Source organism: Saccoglossus kowalevskii, chromosome 15, assembly GCF_978046115.1.
Source record: "Saccoglossus kowalevskii chromosome 15, keSacKowa6.1, whole genome shotgun sequence".
NCBI lineage: Eukaryota > Metazoa > Hemichordata > Enteropneusta > Harrimaniidae > Saccoglossus > Saccoglossus kowalevskii.
Genome location: NC_140655.1, coordinates 24690325 through 24717608, shown reverse-complemented (window position 1 = coordinate 24717608; position 27284 = coordinate 24690325). Strand labels below are relative to the sequence as shown.

Sequence of the window (27284 nt, the reverse complement as noted above, 5' to 3'; positions counted from 1 at the left end):
CTTTCCGTTAAACACGGGGAATACACTCATTATCATTAACCAAATTAAGGAAAAGTTCCATTTATCGATCCATGGGACTGTCAATATCGGTCCTAGGTGTTAGTATATTTCATAACACAAAACGCTGTGGCTATGCAGTATCGCAAATGAAAGTCGATGAAAGAAAACTATTTTCTGAATTATCAAACAAACTATAGCCAATCGATAATATGTTTATCAGAGTGTAAATTGTGACAAAAACTATTGGTTTTATGATTTTCTCTATGTTTCTTTTTATTTATAATAACATCACTATAGGAACATCTGCTAACATCGTTACAATGATTAGTGTATTCTTGCATACATGCATACATTTGCATCAAAACAAGAACTTGTATGTCGCCCTAAACGTTATTAGTCCAGTGGCAGATCACTGATATCACACACGTGTTTGAATCCATACCACCACCTCTATGTGACGTCACAACTAGGTAATAACGTGTCTACGTATATGGTAGTAAGAATCATTAGTATAATAACAATATAGCGATGTCGAATGTATGATGATTGCCTATTACGCTTGAAATAATACACTAACAATAACAATCGACATAATAATGTTCAAGATTCACGTGTCTTGTGTCAAATCAGCCCAGTTTTAAAAGGGCAATTTTTTTATACGCCGCTAGATCCCATGGCGCCAGTATGTGGTTGGGCATGAGGAGCTCTGCTTCATCTTGATTGATTGAAGGCTCGTTCAGTACTGGTAACACTGTTGGTAGGTATTCCCCTAATTTCTTCAGGCACTGCAGTACTTTGTCTGTCCTCGAGTCGGCCAGATTATTCGATTCAGTTGGATCTTCAGCTAAGTTGTAAAGACGTACAATTCGATTATCGCTTTCGTAAACTGTATCGTGATCACTTTCTGGAGCAGCGAACCAAATTGCTGGACCTGATGTTTAAACAGGGTAGGACATTTAAGTTAAATTAAGGATTAAACAGTAACCTCTAACGCATACAATGTAGTATACCTTTCAACAAATAAAGACAAAGACTAGTGTAACCATAGAAACCATATTCAAAATGCTAGCAATGTAAGCAATTAATTAATTAATGTAATCTGATGTAAATTTATAGTATGCAAATATTAATATGCATTTAAATAAAATCGTATTTTATGAGCATTGCAACGCGTTATTCACTAATTTAGTTTTCATGACTGATCTATAATTTAGTATCAGGGCTGATACTGAAACAAGATATTTACACAGTATTTACCTTGGTGCCCTGTTAATAACTTCCAATCACCAACACGAACTGCTGCCTTTATTCCCACATCGAAATACTCGTTTTCCGTCCAACGATCTTTTGTTTTTGCCTTGTTCATCAATGATTCTGGAACCAAGTTTATGAGTACATCGTCCCGCATAGATGGTTGGTTTTTGCTTTTACAAATGTAAATAAAATATTAGGCGTTATACATTATACACATCAGTAGTACAGTGCTCTTATAATGTTTTTGCTGTGGAAATTCAGCATTCGAGAAAAGTATTATCACAAGTAGCTATTTCTCAAACAATCTAGGTCAGGGGGACATTGAACAAAACGTTTAATTACCTTATAGTATTCCATTGGTCCATACCGTACAAATCCATTGATTTAATTTCATTACTATCACCACCAGCCAAACTTACAAATGTAGGAAGCCAGTCGGTAACGTGAATAAGTTGATGATTTGATGACCCTCTGAAACGATTGTCCAGTAGTGGACTCGTAACAAACCCCACACCTCTTACACCTCCTTCCCACAGTGTTGCTTTGGCGCCTTTGAGAGGCCAGTTGTTACCACTTGCATGGGGACCGCCATTGTCTAAATCAATTACAGAGTTGGCTTAAGTAGCAGTCCTATATTATTATGTGGCGAAATATACTTCCTTAAATACTTAACTTAGCAAGTTAACAATATAAATAGAGATAATCGGTAAAACAAAAACTTGCTGGCAGTGAAATTAGAAGCAAAAATTATCCACACGAAGAATTTCATTCGACCTTTACGTGTGTCTTTGTAACACAGATATTCAGTAAATTAATCTTCACATACTGTTATTTATCTTAGCATAAAATGTGTTGCTTTATAAGAAAATATTAGTGTTTGGGGACTTGTTTTGGGATATGTTGCTATCAATTGAATACACTTCTAAGTAAATATTTTTTGTTTTCAGAATTAACCTTAATATATGTTGTGCTTTCTATATGTGGTAAATTATTGTCATTCACGTGTACTCACCTGTTGATACGACCAAAACAGTATTGTTCCATAGACCAGATTGTTTTAATTGTTCAACTACGCTGCCTATAGCATCGTCCATACATGTAACCATGGCAGCATACACACGTCTATCTGGATCTGTTATATGGGAATACATGTCTATGTAACTGTCGGGTGCCTGTAGAGGCACATGGGCAGCTTGAAATGCCAAGTACATAAACATTGGCTGAAATATACAAGAGGGTAAAACAGGTTATGTAATTCATAGATCATGGCGTTTGAAGTATGACTGAGACGTCGTAATATAATATTTAATAATGTGTGTCATATTTTGTAATGACATACTTCACTGGAAATTGTCATTGAAACAATAAATAATACCAGAGGTACATTACTTGGGGTTTGCAACGCGCATATAACTGTATGGTGACATCATGCCAAGATCCCATTCAAGTCTCATCTCGTAGCTAACGAGACTGAGGCTATGACCTTTTGACATGACATAGGCGGTTTGTAATAAAACAATAAAATATATATTACTACATTCATAGTGAAAAAATGTAATACATCGAAAATGTACAGAAAATATAGTTATCGTAATCCGTAGTATCGTGAGCAGCTATTTGATCCACCTGGACATCCCAGTATCCTAGTTACCTCGGGCAAGCGCATTCAAATTTTACTGAGTTGGAACGCTTATGCGAGAGCGAGATTGAAACGGGATCTTGGTACCATGTCACCGTAGTGTACCTCTGATAATACGTAATGACAACCAGCGGTCATATTATAGTGAATCATGAACAACATTATAATGCTCATTTTATGTTTGAATGAAAGACACACCAAATACAACGTTTAACTGATATGGGATCTGTTATTCTTGAATATGGTTGCAGACAGATTTACAGCATATCATGTCAAAATATATAGTGACATTGTTAGAACTCGACGAGACTAGATGATGATCATTTGTACCCGAACTAATCGCAAAATTCCAAAAATGATCAGTTCGTATATTTTCTTGCATGGAACGCGGGGATGCCATATATTACTCAAAATAATATTGCTATTGAGTCAAGAGTGTCGATGATATAATATGACCTTACCTTGTCGGCATTGTGATTTGCTATGATTGTTCTTGCCTCCTTAGAATATAAATCGGTAGAATATTCCCCAACATATTCGTGTGCAATACTTTTATCATCTCTGTATAATTGCCACCACTCGTTATTCTCGTAAGTATAGTGGTCAGTTTCCCCTCCAATTATACCTTTGTATAATGTACGAGATCTTATTGGTAAATACGACTTCAAAGGCGTTTTATGTGTATACATTTCATATCGCGATATTGACGGATTGCAAATAAGTGTGTTAATGTGTACTTTGAGATCCTACTTCAAATGATAATGGAGAGTTGTGATAGTTTCAGTTAGTGACTTCAATTACATGTGCATTTGTGCATCAATCGCTGTAGGGGTTGTGTACGAAGTCAGACTACAGCGGAGGACAACATATAGTGAACGTGTCGACTGTAGGAACCCTTGTCATGCACGCATTCAAATAGCATTACGTGACTGTATTTTGTACTTAAAATGCTTCTCGCACACACGTGCCACTAGCCTTGGATCCAGCTATCCAGAGTGCCCCTCCCCATTGAACTCAAGAATAGCCTGGTGAATCGCTACGTAAATACGTAGACGACTTCGAATTCGATTCTCTGCGCCTAACAACAGAACACCAAGAATTATTCAGTTTATAAAGTTATCTAAATCTAACGCAAATCTTGCATATATTAATCTAATTAAGCAGACATTTCATTAAGATTTAGGACGTAAAACGTTTTATTAAACTGATTAAAGTAACTGGATGACTTGAATGTATCTGTGCTAAGCGACAAGGATTTGTAGTTCGAACATATTCGATATGCAAATGAGTCGTATGCAAATCTGCTTTGTGTAGTGATATTGAGTAACGCACATCGAACTGTTTTATGTAGGTGATAACCGTGGTAACGATTGTGATGTACGTGCGCTAAAGTTAGTTTTCGTCGTTTTTTGTGGGTGCTGGCAATAAGACCAAAGACGATAGGCACAGAAGGTAGGCAAACGTACTTGGGTCAGCCACAGTTCCAGTTACTCAGACTGGTACTTGCAGCGTCAAAGCGTCTAGCTCATGAACAGAAGCTCACTTTTTTGGAAACGTTCGGGTGTGAGAGGCTTTCAACCTATTCTTCATAATAGAAGAGTTATTACACGTCTCCAACTGACAAATAGGAGTTCGGTATATAACACATGTGACCACTTTTTTTTCAATGTGCCTACGATTTTTGACTCGTACCTTGACTTTGGTAGCTTGGTACCTCACACTCATTACTGTTTTTACATCTGCCGTATCAAAAGTAAAACACCACTTTCCCATATGGTTAACTATTGTTGAGGCAGTATTAGATTTGCTCTTTACTTGTCCCATGCAAGTTCCTTCATTGGAGCATTAAGCAATATTCTAAAATTGGCGTTGAGTCATCTTACTTGAATACATGTATGCTAGTTGTGACCTAATTCATCACCATAAGTAACGTTGAATGATGGCTGTTATTTGAGGTAGTGTATTTGTAATTCATATCTTTTGGACATACGGGGGAAACATTTACTTGCAAGCGGCGCACATGAAGGTGTCCTTTTCGAACTCGGACTTGTCGAAAGGCACATTTCCTAATCTCTGGCTCGGATTCGAATTTCAGGTCTTCAAGTCATTCACCAACCCCAATTTAAAACCAAGATCACAATTAATATCATCATCATTATATCATCATATCATTATCTATGAAGTTAGACAATACACAATTGAAAAAAAATCTCACCAATGCATCGCATGAACACTGAAATGCTGACTGTAGATTGACAAAAAGAATAAAGTGTATAAATTGCTACTCTTTTAGCATCGATGAGATTGTGTTCTGTGAATCCGAGTTTTGGAACGTTCCACATCGTGCGGGGCGTGATCACATTACTACGACCTGACCGTGGAACCAACGAGACTGATGCTAATAATTACTGATGTTTACGGTCTATTTTCGTTTATTGACATGTTGGATGGGCTACAATTGCGGTTCTAAATGTATTCATTCAAAGATATATTGAACTAAAATCTTTCACACAACAGTAAGGTACTGACTCGAACAACAAGGGTACCATGTGCATCACCATAAGTACGTTCGCGTCGCCACTTCTTCGACTAGATACCGTAATATTTTGAAAACAATCTACGAATAGTAGATGTTGCGCTGCCTAGTAAATCGGTTTGGAGTGTTATGGGCGTGTTATTACGTATGTGGCAGTCTGTGAATGCGAGCTCCCATGGTAATGTACTGAAGTCATGAAGACAACCAATTAGTGAGGACACGGAATTCTGTGCAAACTACGTAGTTAAATAGCGATTCACGATATCATACTTGAGAATACTTCAAATGTCCGGATTTCAGGCTTTGTTTAATTTCTTTGTTTAGTTTCAAGCCGCATTCTAGATGGCTGTCCCATATAGTGAATGTTGTTGAATTAATCGCATTTATTTTTTCACCACTTGTACGATCTATAATAGTCCAATGCAATGCAAGTCATATTAATTTTCACATGTATAATGCAGAAAATAGTTGAAATGCTAACTTTGCTGTGTTTTCTTTTGCTATATTCTCGAACTGTAATTCTGTTCAAAGGTCCAGATGCTTTTGTACTCGCACTGGTGTCAAGCACTACTAAAATAATTTGCCACTCAGACAATTATACTCTACAAACTCTTTAACACATTACAAATAATTATTCTCTAACTTCTCTTTCATTAAAATAAAATCTCAGTATCGTCCAAAAAGAGTGTATGATATATCCAACTGTATAAAACGCGTATAAACCGTTACAGACATTTCTGTGATAAAGTTACATCTGCGCATATGCGTTCAAAATTCTTCATTTTTCATGTGCGTCGCGTTTCCGTCACATTTGAACACATCTCTTTGTTGACATCGGACGCAGAAGTGCAATAATGCGCGATGGAATATGATCCCATCACTGAACGCAGCTCACATTGATTTTCGTTGACATTTCGGGCTGTTATATATAATTGAATTAATTTACAAGGAAGAAAAAGATATTTAATAATACGCTTATTACGAGCATACCACAAAGTATGAATTTAGGCAGTACGGGTTCTCATCGATCAATACGTTCGCTGTACTGCTTCAGTACATACTTTGCGGTATTCTCTCAATAGACCTATAATATTTACCGAAAAATGTATCAAATCCACGGTTAATTGGAAGACATTCTTCTTTGTAGTAACCAAGGTGCCATTTTCCGATGGCATGAGTTGCATAGTTGTATTCTCTCAGTTTTTGAGCAACTGTTACTTCATTTACCGGAAGACATTTTGGGTCATGTCCACCGATAATTCCATTGTACAGTCTCAGGTTTATCTAGAAATATATAAGACAAGTGTATACACAGTTATTGATATCAATGACTTTGAATTTTACTGACACTGAAGTCTATAAGATTGATCCCAGACGACAGTTCCCGACAGTGTTGTCTTTCCTAACGACGGGTACTAATTAAGAATTTAAAAACCGTATTAAATTAATATGCAGGACACGAATCTATTAGTGGTGACGGTTATTATTTGACAAGAACGGTGATGTATGTTTAGTTCAAAGGTAATAAAAAAGCCGAAAGATTTTTGTTTTTTGATATTGAATGAGTTTATACTGTTTCACAATGGCAAACATGTGAGACATTTTTTTTAATTGTAAAAATCTTTCCTGGTAATAATAATTAAAATAACACAAGCTTTAATCACCACTGGATATCTTCAACATTGCCAAAGTTGAAAATATGTAGAGAATTATTCAAACAGTACGTCATCTACATACTTCCACATCCACTTATTTTAAAAGAAATTGGTTACACCAAACATGTCTGTCTATATTTTCTAATATTTTGAGAAAGCAAATAACAGTTTACCATGTGCTTGCCAGTTAGGAACATTCCTCTTGTTGGTGTACAAACATGACCGACGTAGTAACTCTCCAACTTGACCCCGTCATTGGCAATCGTGTCCATATGTGGTGTAGAAATTGACGAGTTATGGTAACCAACATCATTCCAACCAACATCATCCATCATAATAAAAACGATATTCGGTGGATTGTCATTACAGCTTACGTTTGTACAGAATATGAGAAGTAGTGTAACCGACTTAGTAGCAATCCACATGTTTTCAACTGTGCTTGAATCTCAGCTCTGCACAGTTCTGGAGTGTGTAGGTTAGATATACTACATGTTACGAATTATAATATTCGAGTATGACTGTGACGTCATTTGTTTTTTTCAACCAGAATGCAAATTTATGATAACAAATGTCGCCCACTGACCAATACTAGCTTGCGATTTCCTCTTTTCCGTAACTTGTTTTATTGACAGTGACACATATATGTAAATATAACAACCAAATTCTGTTATCTTCAGGTGCGAACGATCAACTCTTGCTTAGCAGTCACCTTGCACACGTCCTCGCAAAAAACGAAAACAAGTGCGATGACATATATGCCCCAAATTTCAATTAAGTCTACAATGTTAACTCAGTTAGCTATTGAATCATCCTCCAACATTTGCATCATTTATTGATTCAGAAGCGGTGTTATTTTATTGTATTTACATTTTATTTTAATCATTGAAATTTGTAATTGTCTATATCGCCAATTTTATTATATGAATAATAATAACTTTAAATGACAATAGTAGAACAATTGCAACAATATACCAAACAAGGAATTGCAATTCTAAGTTTATTTTATGTACTGCTGTGTTACTCGCGCAATAATTCCCTTCATGGTACGTGACACATGGATCGAGTGTTTTTAATGGTTGGTTAATTAACACCTTGTGTAATAATGATGTATTGTGATTGGCTGAGCAGTAGCCACTCGTATTCATACATTGAGGTGAATATCACGTGCTAACATCGTGTCTGGGAAAGTGTAGTATTTTGCCGTCATGGTCATGTGCTGCAGGCTGTTGCATCAAGACAATCTGTGAACTGAAGCCTGGGCAAGTCGTGTAAAACTCAGTATCCAAATTTGATGAGGGAGGATAACACAATGTGCGTTAATATCACAGAATGTAATTGTGTCTGGTTCATACCAATTTTATGTATAAGGTTTAGAGAAAGGATATTTCTGCCGCAAATGCGTCTCATTATTGCCTTCAAAAAACCTAGTTGAGGTGTAGTGCTTTGCGTACTGAGGGGTTTTAACTTCGTAGTACCAGGATTCTGCAATATTTGCAGGTGGCTTGCCGGGGTTCGGTCAGAGCTTGCTGCCGGGCCAACGTGTCTCTAGTCATGTCCGGCAAATGTAAGTGATGTCCGGAACCGATATTAGCAAGGTCAATACGCCATGAATCATTGGAGAGGGACAGCTGTTCTAAATAGTATTAACATATTCAATTGCTAAACAATTATGTTCTCATTCCATCACTGAATTATTTAAGTACAACTACAGTTCAAGCCTGCACGCATTTATTTGTCATTTTAAGGGGATATGTTTTGATCAGTTAAATGGAATTCGATGCTGCAGGTGAGTGCGTGTGTTCGTGAATGGTTAATTCAGTGTACATTCAAACATAAGTTTTTTATGACTCAATATATTTATTTCAAGTACCTTAGTTAATTGCTCACGTGACACGTATATATGCTTGCAAAATGTTAATAGCCCTAGTCTTAAACCTATTGTCCTCATAGATGACACAGGAACAACAGCTGCGATTTGCAAACAGATTAAGACATACATCATTTAATCCCATTTTTTTTCGCTAGCTTGAACGATTTATCGGTAAACAATACCCAGTCATATGTTACACTACTTGAGCATACGTAATTAATCATGATAACTGGTGACACGGCCTGGCCTTTGGTCTCTTTGTGATTATTAAATCCGATTATGTCGACCTGATATTTCCGTGAATGATAAACGCAGTGTACAACAATTCTATGCATGACAACACTTATCAGAAGGAGTGGAGATTTATAGTGTTAATAATCGGATTTCCCTCCAGAAGACGTGTCGAACTTTTCCGACGAGACTTTAAGCCTAAAATAATAAATCCGTTATGTTATCAGAATAATTCCGTACTATAATAGATAAACATAATTAAAGAATAATTGTCCAGAAACTAGATCTGTTTATCAAATGAATAATACGTAGCAACTGCGCATGTGATAATTATATGTAAATGAGTACTCTGAAAAGGATTGAAGGGTAAGTAAAGGACAAATGGAATACTCAACATTAGAGACTCATGCTGGATACAAAAACACTAAAACTGAGTCGGTACCAGTCATTAAATCAGTACGCGCTAATTGGACGCAATTGCAATTTAGGACGTAGTGGCAATGTTTTTAAACGTGCATCTTGTCCACGAATATCACCGAGCGTTTCACATTGGCCGTTTTCAAAGCTGTGTTGCTTTAGTGTAGTACAGTGAAAATATGCACACACACACTAATAGATTGAATTTATATTTTAATAATTATTTGGATTTTCAGTCTACAAGTAACTATTGAAAAATGTCAACTCTTTTTCTGAGAAAATATAGACGTATCTATTCTGCCCGTGGTATAGCTATATAACGAGCGATTTCATGGGACAACTCATTCAAGATATCCTACTTAGTACTGCCGAAAAGGGCATACTTACATAGGCTTTGGCTGAATAGGATTTGCCAGGGTATAGTGGTGAGTTGAAGGCCGAAATAACGGCCCGTGGAACACAGGCCAAATACACAAAACATACAGTTGTCGATCGGTGGGCATAAAGAGTTGTAAGAACAGCACTGAGACACGCCGTGGTCGAGTGATTTCTAATAAATATTTTACTGTAGTGTAATAGTGAAAAAGCTAAGTGAGGTGCGGTGGTATTTGTTTTGGATCTTAATTCGTATGAAGACATCAGATATACAAAGTATAGTGTATATAACATTTATAGTATGTATCTCTTTCCTGTGTACTGCATGTACTCTTTACATAGACAATTGAATGCAATGGTCCTGCCGCTGGTGGCGCACAAGAGATGCCACACCCGCATATCCTGAAATGCGCTGTCTGTCTTGCAAACTCAATATGCATCATGGGAACGTATGTAGAGATATGACAGTGGGATCAAAGAGACGTGTCCCATGTATGTTAATATCCAATACATAATGGCTTAAGATTCTCGAATATATAAATATTCAAAAAAACGTTCATTTATTCATTCATTTAAACCAATCTCCACCCATCTCTTCGAATTTAGTCTTAAGGTGAATGAATAGTTGAATGTTCTTTGGAGACATTCGGATAAGTCTTTTGAAGAATTCATATGAAGAAGACATTTTGGTAAAAAGGGTACTTTTATTCCTCATTATGCTCTTTTTAAAAATGTCACGATTAAAATCGTCAAACTGATACAATTGCTTAAACGATTAAAATGGTAATGACACTATGTCTCCTGATAACATAAAGTTCCTTGAGCGTAATGCAGTACTTTTAAATGGTGCATTAGAATCGTTATCATACTTCATTAAAACGTCATAAACTTTTCTTTAACGTTTTTTTCTTATCTGTGAAAATTTCACAAAGCATATTTTAGTATCAATAACCTTTATTATCAAACAAACAACTTTCATATTCCGACATTATAATGATGATGGAATAACTCTGAGGACAGTAGCAATTTGTATTTGTACATTGTCTAATTGATTGACATCGTCTTCTATAGAACAGTTAATGGCCACTTACTATTTTGAAGCTTTATACATTTAAAGTAAGTTTGCGGAGGTAAAATATTGGGCATTGAGAATTACTTCATCCCATGTGAAATGTTATTTTATAGTTTTGCACGCACATGTGCGTATGTAAATGTATACATCCATTCCAATAATAACATCGATATGATCATGCCTTGTTGAATATAGTGAGCATACAGTGCCGAGGTTACCATCATCAACTTTGAAGCGTTTCGCGAATTCGAATTTATACCAATCGCTTGTAGGTATAATGGTGAAGATACGACACAACATATCACAAGATGTAATACTTTTGCGACTTGAAAATTCGCCTCATGGGAACACGAACCATCTACGTTGAAAGCATACGAGTTGAAAGAAACATGGCGGTGTGAATAGTAATGATTAAATCCGTAGATTACACATATCCACATGAAAATGAAACATAATATTAACACATTCAATACATTCAACTCAATTGCTTATATTGAGCCGTGTAATATATTTATATGCGATTACGTGCACTACATTGACAATTGTTCTGCTCTCTAAACAAGATATAACTTATGATACTAATAAATCAACCTTTATTTTTATCAGGATATTGTTTCGCGTCATTATACTATTTTGTTCAATTATTACCCGTTTTTTTATAACAACATCGAATATTGCTTGAACAGCGGAACGAATTCGAAGATATGGTTGTGTGTTTGACATGTCAGTACACATAACGTATGCAATGCTTGCTCAAACGTCACCAACTTGGGGATACTCTATCACAGGCGGTCCGTGACGTAATGCCTAATTTGCAAATTGACGCTGGGACTTGGCTGACACCGAGAGCTACGACACTTGTTTCCAACCTCAAATATTGCTCCATTCTCGCTTGTCATCACTTGTCATCACCGTTGTAACCCTTATCAATGTTATCATGATATTTGACACTGCGTAATATATTCACTGCATATACTGGTGGTGATAGGGTCTGTCAATGACTAAAATGTCTCTGATTTACTGGCAGAAAAAACCTACAATTTACGACATGTTGCTCTAACACACAATATTTGGTTATGCTTTCAAATAAAAAAATCTTTATGTATTTTGCATATATTTCCTTCTATACGCTCCCGATGCTCGCTATTCGTATTACAAATATGGAACCTACAGATCATACATTTTTCATTACCAGCCCCAAGTTATAGATATACTCTTTTTCAAAAAATTGGATAGAGGAATAGTTGCCTATTGTATATGTACATGAACACTATATTCCCCGTGGCTTTTAAAAAGGTTTCTACCAAAAGCAGTGAATTTTGCTAAATACGTCGACTTGTTTCTTTTTTAAAGTGGTATCTGTCAGCGTGATGTTTATTTCCACAGGCGACGTTTTTACCGTATCATTTATGTAGATTGAGTTTACGTGTTGACAATGCGGACGAAAAGTAACGTAAATGCACCCCGCGTATGCAACTATTAATGCCTCGAGGAACTAAACTATCCCACTCTATTATTCGAGAATTGAATATTGTTATTGATTGGTCTTACGATGTGATGAACTCCTCTCATAGAATTCTCTTTTATTCTCCCTTCCTCTCAAGTGGTTGAACCCGATGTTTACTCACTTAACAGTTATTACTTTTCATTCACATCGAAAATACATAACTTGTCTTGGTCACGTGACCGAGAAAGCGGCTGTCGTCCTATATAAGTACGTTTACTGCGTATCATCCTCCGATTGGCCCAAGACGAACATCTGCATAGTGTAACAAGGTTTGAAACACAACATTGTCACGTGGTAGCAGCACGCTACCGGCAGTCATACCGTACACAAGGTGCGTCAAACCAAGGTAAGTGTAAGTCTGGTCGGCGATATCGATATGTAACATTAATCTTAATCAAATCCCACGGCGTTGTGTTATCAAATGAATGTTGTGTTTGAAAATATAAAAAGTCTATAACTTACTCGTAAGTCTATTTTGATTTTGTTTCGACATCAAGTCATTCGAAGAACCTCTGTGTGAACTGCAGCCACATACACTTACATTTTGGATCGAATATACATACTTACAGAATAAACAATTGGCTTCACTTGCAACGGTTGACATTTGATTTGTATTAATTTTTACATGTTCGGCATCATAATTTGCCATAAATACCTATTTGTATCTAAAAATGTATGCAGACTGACCCTGAATAAAATCGTATTTGTATTTACGATATTGTAATTCAGAAATTTCGAAACGTTGCCGTTAAACAAAATCACGTAGATAAGATTGAGTGGTATCTTATCACTGTCAGGAATTTCGCTCCAAAATGCTGATCTTATATTTGTATTATTCTATAAACTATGTTTGCATCCAAGGTAAAAATCTGCCCCTACTAAGAATGAGTGGGGAATAGGACATTAATTTTGTTTTTACATCAATCCTAAGATGTAGCCAAATTTGCTAAAATGTTTCTCTCCACTCTGCCCAGAAATTGACACAATCATGTGTAGTTGAAATGTAACATATAATGCATTTCCAGTTTATAAACGAATCTCCCTTCATTGTCAGAGCGTACATATTACAGGTAAAATAGAGTTCGCTGTTTCTATTCATATTGTCCGGGACCCAACGCTGACGCCAGCAAGAAGGAGTAAACCGCTGTATTGTTTTTCACCGAAACACTGTATTGTTTAAAATTAATTCCTATATTGCTTATCAAACAGAAGCAATCAACGTGTATTATAAATACATGAACAAATGGTTATTAGGATTGAATGCGATTGTATAGTATGAACACAGCTAAATCAAGTGCGTCTTCTGCTCATACATCCTGGATGAAATTACTGAGACAACACTATAACAACTATTCTGCTAGTACAGGATTTTCATTTACAATATATAATCATTTTGATAAATAATTTTGAAAAAGAATGGCATATGTTACTGAAAATAAATAATCAGTATTATTTCATAGCGGTAAACTCAGGAATTGCAAATTATCAGGCTTTCCAATTTCCATTAGAAATCTATAATATCATTATATTCACTAAAATAAAAAAATTAATTGTAGAGGCTTGTGCAAAGCCATTATAAAATACAATTATACAATTTAAATAAACAAAGATCCCCTAATTAGCTATTGCTTTTTTTTCATGTTCATGTTTTTCATGCTCAATTTGTATTATACGATCGTTAGGCAATTGTCACGATATGATAGGCAATTGTCACGATATGATGGGCATTCACTACGACATGGTATATATTCAACACGACGTGATAGGCAATCGTCATGACATGATAGGCAATCGTCCTGACATGGTAGGCATTCGCCACGACATGGTAGACATTCACCACGACATGGCACTCATTCACTATGACATGATAGACAATCGTGACGACATCATAGGCATTTGCCACAACATGGTATGTATTCACCACAACATGATAGGCAATCGTCACGACATGACAGGCATTCACCACGAAATGGTAGGTGTTCGCCATAACATTAATGATAGGCAATCGTCACGACATGATAGGTATTCGCCACGACATGGTAGACATTCACCACGACATGATGGGCATTCACCACGACATGATAAGTAATCGTCACGACATGATAGGCAATCGTCTCGACATGATAGGCATTCACCACGACATGGTACGCATGGCCACAACATGGTACGCAATGGCCACAACATGGTATGTATTCACCATGACATGATAGGCAATCTTCACGACATGATAGGCATTCACCACGACATGATAGAAAATCATCATGATATGCTAGGCATTCACCACGACATGATAGACAATCGTCACGACATGATAGGCAATTGCCATGACATGATAGGCAATCGTCACGACATGATAGGCAATTGTCATGACATGATAGGCAATTGTCATGACATGATAGGCAATCGTCACGACATGATAGGCAATCGTCACAACATAACAGGCATTCACCACGAAATGGTAAGCGTTCGACATAAAATTAATGATAGGCAATCGTCACGATATGATAGATATTTGCCACGAGATGGTAGGCATTCGCGACGACATGATAGGCAATCGTCATGACATGGTACGTATTCGCCACGACATGATAGGCAATCGTCACAACATGATAGACATTTGCCACGACATGATAGGCATTCGTCACAACATGATAGGCATTCACCACAACTTGATAGGATTCGTCACAACATGGTAGGACTACATCATGACATGATAGTCAATCGTCACGACATGATAGACATTCACCACGACATGAATGATAGGCAATTGTCACGACATGGTAGGCATTCGCCACGACATGATAAGCAATCGTCACAACATGATAGACATTTGCCACGACATGGTACGTAGTCGCCACGACATGATAGGCAATAGTAACGACATGATAGACATTTGTCACGACATGAATGATAAGTATTCGCCACGACATGATAAGCATTCGCCATGACATGGTACGTATTCGCTGTGACATGATAAGCAATCGTCACAACATGATAGACATTTGCCCCTACATGGTAGGCATTCGCCACGACATGATAGGCATTCGCCATGACATGGTACATATTCGTCGTAACATGATAAGCAATCGTCGCAACATGATAGACATTTGCCACGACATGGTACGTATTCGCCACGACATGATAGGCAATAGTAACGACATGATAGACATTCACCACGACATGAATGATAGGTATTCGCCACGACATAGTAGGCATTCGCCGCGACATGATAGGAATTCGCCATGACATGGTACGTATTCGCCACGACATTATAAGCAATCGTCACAACATGATAGACATTTGCCACGACATTATAAGCAATCGTCACAACATGATAGACATTTGCCACGACATGGTACGTATTCGCCACGACATGATAGGCAATAGTAACGACATGATAGAGATTTGCCACGACATGATTGGCAATCGTCACGACATGATAGACAATCGTCACGACATGATAGACAATCGTCACGACATGATTGGCAATCGTCACAATATGATAGGCAATCGTCACAACATGATAGTCATTCGCCACGACATGACCGACAATCGTCACGACATGATAGACAATTGTAATGACATGACAGGCAATGACTTGATAGGCATTCGCCGCGAAATGGTATGTATTCACCACGACATCATAGACATTGTCGAGACATAATAGGCAATTATCAAGACATGGTAGGCAATCGTCACGATATGATAGGCATTCGTCACAGCATGATATACATTCGTCACAGCATGGTATGCATTCATCATGACAGCATAGGCATTCGTCACAGCATGATAGGCATTCAGCACAATATGATAAGCATTCGTCACAGCATGGTAAGCATTCGCCACGACATGATAGGCATTCACCTCAACATAATAGGCATTCGTCACAGCATGAAAAGCATTCACCGCGACATGATAGGCAATCGTCACGACATGATAGGCATTCACCACGACATGGTACGTACTCGCTACGACATGATAGGCAATCATCACGACATGATAGGCATTCGCAACGACATGGTACGTATTCGCCACGACATGATAGGTAATCGTCACAACATGATAGGCATTTGCCACAACATGATAGTAATTCGTCACGACATGATAAGCATTCACCACAACTTGATAGGCATTCGTCACGACATGATAGGCATTCGTCACAGCATGGTAAGCTTTCACCATGACATAATAGGCATTCGTCACAGCATGAAAAGCATTCACCACGACATGATAGGCATTCGTCACGACATGATAGGCATTCGTCACAGCATGGTAAGCTTTCACCATGACTTGATAGGCATTCGTCACAGCATGAAAAGCATTCACCACGACATGATAGACATTCACCACGATATGAATGATAGGCATTTGCCATAACATGGTACGTATTCGCCAAGACATGATAGGCAATCGTCACGACATGATAGACATTTGCCACGACATGGTACGTATTCGCCACGACATGATAGGCAATAGTAACGACATGATAGACATTTGCCACGACATGGTACGTATTCGCCACGACATGATTGGCAATCGTCACGACATGATTGGCTATATTCACGACTTGATAGACAATCGTCACGACATGATTGGCAATTGTCACAATATGATAGGCAATCCTCATGACATGATAGGCATTCGCCACGACATGACCGACAATCGTCACGACATGATAGACATTCACCTCGACATGATAGGCAATCATCACGACATTATAGAAATTCGCCACGACATGGTAGGCGTTCGCTCGATGGTAATTACGTAATCCCGCGTCCGTGTAACCATATCGCGACACTTTTGATTTGAGTTGTGTTATTCGTAGTCTCAAGACTCTTCATTATGCACACTAACCTGAAATTTGGACTAGCCTGGATTTCGTTATACAATGAAAATAGAATAAGCAGAATTTGTTCGCATTTCAAATTTACGTCCGACGTGCACTGAAATGTTATTTTTAGCTTACATACGAAAGAATTATCAGTCTAAAAACCACGTCTCCAGTTAGAAACCGGTTTCCTGCAGACCGCATTACCATCAGGGGGAGGGGACAACCAGTAACACATAGTTCGTTGAATAGTTCACAGCAGTTCTGACTTTTTATGTAATCATTATATTTACAATATTGTTTTGTTTTGGGATTGGGAAGGTCAAATAGTTCTTTCCAAACGCATACAACTAAAAACTTGTGTAAGAAATAATAAGAGATCAGGAGCAGTGATTGAATTCTATTGAGTTTTATTATGGAAGCCAATATACTTTCATGGTTGTGTTGAAAAAACTAATTTTAGCAGCTTCAACCTGAGAAAGAATTAATGCTCACAAACACACCCGGCGTCACTGTGCAGCTATACGCCACATTGTACTGAACACTGAAACGAGTTGCACACGGAGCTTGCACACTGCTTGAGTATAGGTTATGTCAACACCATTCTCTTTCAACAAACACACTGTACATAATAAGTCGATATAAACAAAATACTTAACACAAACAAAACAAAATCCACAACTCTCAGATTTTATTTCCAATAATGTAGTCAAATAGTGAAAGCAAACCTGGAAAACTAAACATTTCATAAATATTGCAGCGTATCGCGTTTTCTTGACAAGTTATTTAGCAGGCGTAATTCAGGTAAATTCGGGAGGTAGACATTCGGATATGTCAGTCGGTCTACACAGGAATATATCTACCTGTAATGTGCGAATATGATTGGCTGTCATGGTCACGAGGTATAATAATATATGTTGTTCTATTAGTAAATATCCAACATCCAATATCCAACATCAAATATGATAAATTTTGTTTCTTCATTCAAAATAATTCAACTCAATGCAGTAATCGGCTGAATTATGTGTTTCATAAATAATATAATAGTTTCCATATGCTGGCTAAAATAGAAATGTTTATATCTATTTCAAAATTGTAAAGCTTAGCACTATTAAGTATAATTACAAATTGATTAACCAGCGATGCTGTTAATCATCGTGTTTCTTGAATGATAAATGTCATCTAGAAATATCAATTTAATCTCTATTCAAAGTTTCGAAACTGCCAAAGAAACTAATTACAATAATGACAGCTTCTTTGTGTTCATTACACTACAATTGTATTCAACATATGACGCATGTTAACATTCAACTGATTCAATTGATGTTTTAAATAATAATTATTATTATTATAGTCACACTCATTAATCACACACAATCCTATATTGAATACAAGTGATTAATAAACATAATAAATGGGAAGTTTGTATTCTAGACTATATTTGTCGTTAATAGCAAAGCATAACAAATGTTATATAAACTTTCAGACAACTGTAATTGTGAATGCCGATCATATAATGGTTAATTCCTATCACATTGTGGCGAATACCTATCTTGTCGTGGTGAATGCCTATCATATTGTGGCGAATGCCTATCATGTAATTGTGATTGCATATTATGTGATGGTGAATGTTTATTATATAACGGCGAATGCATATCATGTAATTGTGAACGCCTATCACGTAATGACAATGACAATTCCATATGATATCATATTTTCGACTGCTTTAGGTGCTGTCTGTAACGAAACCAATATATTAGACACGTATAATTATACAACAACCGTTAAAATATCGATTTCATGACATTACGTTTCGAATTATATTTCAGAATAAATATTGGAATATGCTTACACATTATGACCAGCAAATTACCTGATTAGCCAGGCTACGCAATGTGCACAGTGCATATATAGTATAGACAAGCCGCCCACTTATTTAGTCGCTGCTGTTTATATAAGATTTGAATATTGTGTGATGGATTGTGCTATTGAAATCTGTACAAGTCATCCGACACTTCAATCAAATCAATACAAATGTTTACAAATGTGTTTTATAACGTGTGGTTAAAGTGGCAGACTAAACGTGATACTTATGCCAGTTTTCATTAGATATATAGAGCATCAATTCTGTATGTGTACGGGCACTAAGGGAATTATATATTATATATATTATGATCGCGTAACTGTATACTTCTTATTGTTCATTTCGGCTTGGTGGTGGTGGTTGTGAAGGTACTTTCGGCGAAAAAATATGTAACAAATCCCTGTTCGGATATAACTAAGATACTATATGTCCCATGTCACGGTTCATGCACTAAATATTGTTTTCTGTATTTGGGAAACATTCCGTAAAGTTGTATGAATACGGGGAGATAATATCGAGTTTTCTGGTCTACCATGTTCATTTCACACTATTGTATTTCACATATAACATCGGCCACCGTAATATTGGGGTTTACAGACTATGCACAGGTTCAAAAATCATTACTCAGAAATAAAAACTAGTAGTATTCAAGTGCACACAATTTATATATATCAGGAAAGCATGTCGATTTTGATGACAAAGTTTCAAACAAACTTTATTGCACAGGCATTTTTTTCAATCAGATAAAATCTTAAAAGATATTACTATTATATCTGCAACGGTAACCCGAGGCTGCAACAAATGGTGTTCATTCTTTTGTCTGAGGAGTTTCTTGCAAAACTAATGTCGTATCAATTTAAGTAATCAAATATAGTTTTTCATAATATAGTGGACTCAGTCAGATACGGGAAAACAAATTCATCACACAACATTCATTGCCTGAGTAGGCAGTGTTATTTGCACTGGTTTTTCTCAAGATGAAAACAACCACATGAGTATATGATGATACATGAGTACACGCCAAATATTACGCAATCATGTAATGAAAAATTACAGGCACATTTACGAACATATAAACACAAAACACCGGATTTGAACTCGCTACTACGTCACCATGTGCCCCCCCCCCTGTGACAAAATTGTCACTATTTTGGATGTTATTTGTTATTGTCTAGTTATTTGTGTTTGTAGGTTATAGTATTGTAAAGTAACTTTATTGAATAAACTCATCATATAATAAACTTAATAGTGCTAAGTCTGTTGCCTAGTAACTAGTGTACAGGTGTACATGAATCAGGTCATAGTTTGATTTGCAGTGTGCTGGTATGCGAGTGTGTATTGGAAGTTGGTGGTATGCACTTACAGGTGGGTGTATGGAGGTTTACTAGAGTAGGCTGGAGTGATGAATAGAACTGCTTTTGTGATGCAAAGTAGGTCAGTGTGCTTGGTAATTCTGTAGTGTGATGTGGTTAGTTGTCCATCAGTTGTCCAGGAGTGAGCAACTATGGCAATTCTACTCGTGGTGACTCGTAATTTTACTATCAACTGGCAAGGCGTTCAGGCTTTGAGTTGGTGGGAGTCAGTGGTAACTTCGCTGTATTCGGTCAGCCAAGTATATAGAGTAGAGGTCTGCCAAATTGGTTTTGCAGCTTGGGGATATTCCTGAGACTCGGAGATTCCACCTTTTGGTGAGGGAGATGGACAAGACGCCAGCACATAGAAACTGTAAGTTGAGATTTCAGTTTAATCATTTCCTAGTAGTTCATTCAACTGTGCCGGGTACGGTAGCCCGATTAAATACATCCATATTACGTTTCTTTAGTTGTGTTTAAAACGGCGAGTATTATGGAATGTACTTGTCCCTTTTCCAGATGACCTGTGAGTGGTGAGCCGTTGTGACGCATGGAGCATGGAGCGCAGTCTGAGTGGAAGGCTGTGAAGTGGAATTCTAGATTGTGTGGAGTGAAGCAAGTGTCGAGCAAGTGAACGTTTGAACTTACCGGACAATGGGACAGTCTGAACGTGGTGTGTGACGTGTTCATGAGGGCTAACCGGTTGTATTACCAGCTTGTAATGCTAGTTCTCAATTTACTGCTTGTATTTATAACGTGTATGCTTCACGCATTGTTGTAATTTTGATGAGCGTGTAGTTTAGTTTGTCTTATAATTGTATGCCGTTTTACGGATTGTGACATGTATTAATATAACTAGTAATATTTCCCTTAGCATCACCCCATTGTGTATAGAACTCACTACCAGCTTAATAAAGCGTATTAATTCTGAACCGCACACTGGCGTGATTTCTGCTTGTTATTTTATTGCATGTGCTGCCTGCTAGAAAAAATCTGACACCCCCCTCATTGCAAATTTAATGTTCCAGCATAAGGAAAGTGCTGCATTATTCACAAATTCCAAGGAATCGCCCGATACAAGTTGCAATGCTCTTGAAGTAAAACTATAATAAATCCCGCCACTCCTGCAGGATAGATATATGCTATAAGGGTTCAAGTCTACGTCACTGTGTCAAGCAGTTTTGTAAAAATGTCCAAATCCTGTTTTTTCTTCTAAAGTGCAAACAATGTCGTGTTTTCTTCAACACAAATTGGTATATAATTACTTTTGACTTAATGACAATTTTAATGTGAATCGTGAATGTGAGTCTTCCACAGTATTCAATAATAACACAACACAATAATTATCAACTCAACTCTTCATTAGTAGATGATAAAAATAATAAAATGAAATAATCTACCCTGATAAACGAGGATGAGAGAGCTTGTTTGAGCGACATATTATCGGTGAATGTACTCTCGTGGTGTCGAATGAGATAAAACATAGAATTCTATCTAAATTGAAATTGCATACAACATCTGTTATGACTAAATCTCTTTGTAAATGATATTCTCGTTCTTAATATTCCCCTTTCCATTGACTAATCCAGCATGTATGATATGACACATTTTTTTCTAATTGAATCTGCCTATGTACATTGGTGTTCGATGTAACTCCCTTGTTCCCCAGTTTACCATTTTAAATTTTCTCATAAATGAACAAACTTTTTTATTTAGAATTTGTGATAATATTGCATATTGGCGTAAACTAATTTACTTACACTCGGTCTTACTCTCAATAAAAACCTAGCGATGTCTGAAAACGTACTTATTCATAAAACCTACAATGTGCAATAACTCTAAGCGCTTTTGAGTTTTTTCTGATTGATTGATTGACTGACTGATTGATTGATTGATTGATTGATTGAGTGATTGACATAATCGACATAAATCATTTACATGTTCCAAATTGCTCTCATTGGAAAATCATTTTTAACATTGAGGCTCATAATATCGATTTGATTTTACTGTTTTTAAACAAAGTAACAAATAACATCCATACATTTAGCACACTCATTCATCTTGAATGGCAATATTACCTTATTTCGTTCTTCTCGATCACGTCGTTCACTGATGCTTTACGTTCCAATGTTGCAGTTTGTATGCACCTCATAGAGACTACATCGGCTTTCAGTCGCTTTCGTGTATATTCAAGTTGTTTCAAGGTTGTCTGATTTCCTTGATAATCATCTTGCGTGAACACATCATATTGTTTATATAGACATTTTTTTCTTTCGGATAAGAGAATGTACATATACACTGCAGTATCTATAGTTACTAACTTGCTCTATAATATTGGTATCAACTGAACAGATATGCAATTGAGCAAACAAAATAGTCTTTCATAAAATTGATTCTAAGAATTTGATGCAAAACTCGTATTGTCACTGTACAGTTTGACACTCCATTCATAGTGTTCATTGTTGTGATTATGCGTAATTCGAATAATGTGCCCCATTGTTCTGGCCGTTGGTTTATTCATATGCAGAATATTAACCAGCATTGTCGTATTATTAACTGTAACATATTTTGTGAACCGCTATTGTAAATCAGACCTTGCGCATTGGCTATGACCGTGCTGCTTTATCTAGACGCAACGTCTGGAATTAACGAAGAGGCGCAGTTGACACCACAGTATATACGACATTAGCCCATCTTATCTGCAAAAACATTTTATAATAAAATAAATCATTTACACTCATGTAGCACTAGGGGAGGTGATTCAAAGTGTCCACAAGGGAGAAATTTTTCTATAACGGAATTACTACAGAATGGAATAAATTACCACAAATAGTTGAACGTATTAGTGATAAACTGTGTTATTAACAAATAGTGAAGCAACAACTAAAACAAACTATGCTAGGTAATGTTCGAGTTTATATTTGATGTGCGTCGGGAAAGCTTATCTCTATTTGTACATATGAATTCCATTTTTAATTGATCGTGTGTATATTAATGTTTTAGATTTATATTGTATTTGTGTAATGTTGTGAAGTTTGGTGTTTCCGGTAGGTGTTTGTAGGCTATCTTAGGCATGGACTTCGATGTGGATATCTCGATGGGAGCTTAATGTTCGTGTATTGTTTTGTTTGTTTTTGTCATTGTTTTGAACCAAACAAACTAAACTAAAAACACATTATCGTGCAATAATTACTGTATTATCGCGGCAAATGATCCACCTTCACAGTCCGGGCCGAAGCTAACAAAAAACACTATTGTGATGTGCTTCTGTTAAAGACTAATCTGTGTTTGTTTGTTTTTCAAAAGTTAAGCAACAAATTGTCGTTTCTATGCAAATCAGAACAATTTTTTAAAAAAATCGTGAAGCTTTCAATGCATAGAAAACCCGATCAAATTGACATTCTATTTATGGAATGTCGTGGTAGACGAGCGGATAGTGTACCTAATTGCTGGGCAAGGCGAATTGGTTCGAGATCGTCTAAAATTACACATAAGTTTTTCGACCAGAAAATACTCAAATTAATAACCCGTACATGTTACTGCTGATGGAATCATACTAATATTCTCCAGTTCAGTTATATTTTAATTTCGTGTTTTTATTTCTTACAGATGGACATATACAACACGACTGTAGCATGGTATACAACCAACAATACCGTTGCCGTGACGACAGCAAGCGGTTACGATGATGACTGGAAATTGTTAGACCCAGCTTTCTTCCACGAGCAATCATGGGTTCGATTCGTGTATGGTTTCATTTCAATAATGGGTGCCATTGGCAACGCTGCTGTCATGGTTACCATCCTTAAATCGCGATTTCTGCGAACAAACACGTACTACTTTATCCTAAGTCTAGCCTTTGCAGATTTCATGTGCTGCGTGATTTCTTTAGCCATAAAGGTATTCCCTATCGTTCATGTGCCACCGGGGTTCGCAGGGGAACTACTCTGTCGTATTATCATCTCAGAGTTCTTACTGTGGACGAGTGTTGTTTGCTCGGGTTTCCACCTAGGCGCCGTGACCATCGAAAGGTACCTCGCTATTGTAAAGCCATTTATTTATGTCAATTATACGAAGAAGACGGCAGTGATTTGTATCATTTGTTTATGGTCACTCACTTTGATATGTGAACCGTATCTAATCTACATATACACCTATGAGAATGGTCACTGCACGACCATTCACACCGAGAGAGCTAGAAGATACACGCAAATCAGTGCTATCATGATCTTTTTCCTCTCCTACGTGACACCGATCGTCATCATGATTATAGGGTACGGTTCTATTTTTCACACATTAAAAATAGAAGAGAGGGCTATGTTAGCAACATCTGGTCCGCAGAAGGAGCTGGAAAGGGAGAAATTAACTGCTCGCAAGAACGTCATCAAGATGCTTATGATTGTAGTGACCACGTATTTCATGTGCCTGACACCGAATCAAATCGTTTGGTTTGGATTCAATGTCGGCCTGACTGTAGATTTCAACAGTGCTTATTACAATATCACTGTCATGGCAACCTTTGCCAATTCGTGTATGAATCCCATAATTTACACTATACGAAATAAAAGATTTCGTAATGATTTGAAAGCGCTGATCTGCCGCAAAACAAATCAAATTGATAACTCATCGTTTACCTAATTAAACGGATTATCTGAATGTCGTGATATGTTTTTTTGATATTTTTCTCTATTCACACAAAATGTTAAATTTAAGTAGTAATGAAAGACTAAAGAACGGTTACCTCGAGTAATCATAATAATGCTTCACTATTCTATTAACACGTTTTCAGAGATAACTTGTACATGCAGTCAGTATTCTTACAGTAACAATGTGCTTTGTCGTGATCGTGATTTCAAATCCCGTGTTATGTGTTTATATTTCTGTAATTTGTATTACACCATAAACACATTACTTAAACCTAACACATACAAAAACACTTGATAACAATGCGATAAAGACTTTCAAATTTCGATAATGTGAATTTGTTTCGTATTTATGCAGAAAAATACAGTGTTTTATATAAAATCATATTTATTAACATTTGAATTTAGTAAACTAGGATTTCAATGTATCAAATAATTAGCAAAGTAAAATCACGTAGCAGTTATGATAAATCAGATCGCTTTTGATTGGCTGTTGTAAGCTCATTTGCATATATTATGGAGACTGGTTCAGACCAGTATTTACATGTGACATTGTGAGATATAACATAGACACTCTGAGAGCAAGGACATTACATAAAAGTGCAATCAAACAATGTATTTACATGCCAGGCCCATAATGGGCAAGACGTACCGCGATAAATGTGGCGGTTTTATGCATACATTTGCCGTTTGAACTTACTACCATGTAGCTACATGTCATTCAAATGTCGGTATGTTATTAAAAGTTTACTTGGCATTGTGTATAGCTTATGATTTGTTTTTAACCACCTGCCACCAAGTGTTGGGCTGATTTTGGTGTTTGATATATATACAGATCAAAGTCACTCACGAATTAGATGTTGTACCCTTAAATGCACAATATTCATATTGTACATATCATGTTATATATAGTTTCCCTATACTTTTCTTCGTTGTAATAATCTACGGTTGTGTATGTTAATTCAACTCCTGTATACTCAGAAAGCTGTATTTGCATCATATTGAAATGTACTTTTATATATCTGAAACACATTGGGTATATTTGTATATAGACATTTGTTGTTCAATCATCTGCAAGTCGGACTATTATAATTGTCAAGAGGTCGATGCAATATAGAGAAATTTTTCAACGCCATAGGCGCAAGCCATCAATCAAACGTGGCGAACTTAAAAAATCGTGATTACTGACCATGTATAGTCGCAAATGCCTATTGACTGTATCGAACATTCAACAAAATAATGAACCTAACGTTATACTAACTGTAGCCCAAGGTTATATTCGTTATCCATGGGTATATTCCCGAAGAAACATCAAATTATGGGCTGGATTGTACTCTGCCATACAATGCATTGTGATTTGTAATGACATGTTGGCTTCCTTTTCTTTGCGTCCAATTACCCGGTGTGTGTCAACAAGACATTCAAAATTTCTGGCTTCTTTAATCAGACGTGCGGTCGCATCGATAAGTGTGTATATATTTCGTCGGTTCGCAGTAATTTAGAGCACTGCTCACACAAGTGTGGTCTCCATTCCAGAAGTACCTAAGTAAAATTTATACTACAAATTAAATCCAATATATCTTACAATTCTACTGATTATGTTTGCATGTGCATTTTCTTCAATTTGTCACCGCTTGAAGATCAGAAATGTGTGTGTGAGGGGTGTACTTGGATTGCTTTATGTTGCGAGGACAAAAATACAGATATATACCAACTTCCGAAGACATACACACCTTCCGAGGACCTTTTTCATAGTCCTCGGAAAACTTAATTTATTTTAATAGTTAATTTGATTATTATTACGTTTTGCGTTGCTTAAGTTAAGTATCGGGTGGGAGGTATGGTTCAGTTTATATTAATATTAATATAATTGTACCATGCCTTTCCCCGATACTAAACCTGAGCTTCGCAAACATTTCTATGTTCAGTCACAGGATTTTCAACTCTTGTTTAATTAAACTTAATTAAAATGCAATTCTACATTGTAATTGAATTGAATTAAACTCCAATTAAAACGCAACCATATATAGGAACGCGTTTT

At 36.6% G+C, this 27284-nt stretch overlaps 2 protein-coding genes across 2 annotated transcripts; one reads left to right on the top strand and one right to left on the bottom strand.

Annotated features, from left to right (window-relative positions):
* Nucleotides 1–247: 247 nt before the first annotated feature.
* LOC144349994 (arylsulfatase B-like) lies at nt 248–7546 on the bottom strand. The gene is made up of 7 exons (XM_085490607.1): nt 7258–7546; nt 6527–6713; nt 3355–3518; nt 2267–2474; nt 1597–1849; nt 1258–1424; nt 248–931 (listed from the first exon to the last, which is right to left on the bottom strand). Exons 1-7 carry the CDS (start codon nt 7507–7509, stop codon nt 627–629), a joined length of 1536 nt encoding a protein of 511 aa, XP_085346733.1. The 5' UTR covers nt 7510–7546; the 3' UTR covers nt 248–626.
* Nucleotides 7547–16997: 9451 nt separating this feature from the next.
* On the top strand, nt 16998–25238 carry LOC102805647 (galanin receptor type 2-like). Its single transcript, XM_006815178.1, has 2 exons — nt 16998–17294; nt 24210–25238. Exons 1-2 carry the CDS (start codon nt 16998–17000, stop codon nt 25236–25238), a joined length of 1326 nt encoding a protein of 441 aa, XP_006815241.1.
* The last annotated feature ends 2046 nt before the right edge of the window (nt 25239–27284 follow it).

Bases quoted from the DNA above. Each gene is read 5' to 3' on its own strand.
- LOC144349994 (XM_085490607.1), bottom strand. From the start codon at position 7,509: ATGTGGATTGCTACTAAGTCGGTTACACTACTTCTCATATTCTGTACA. The intron at 2,475-3,354 runs GTAAGGTCATAT...TGTATATTTCAG, and splicing joins CAAATCACAATGCCGACAAG to CCAATGTTTATGTACTTGGC. The intron at 1,425-1,596 runs GTAATTAAACGT...CATTTGTAAAAG, and splicing joins GACCAATGGAATACTATAAG to CAAAAACCAACCATCTATGC.
- LOC102805647 (XM_006815178.1), top strand. From the start codon at position 16,998: ATGGTACGTATTCGCCACGACATGATAGGCAATAGTAACGACATGATA. The intron at 17,295-24,209 runs GTAGGCGTTCGC...TATTTCTTACAG, and splicing joins TAGAAATTCGCCACGACATG to ATGGACATATACAACACGAC.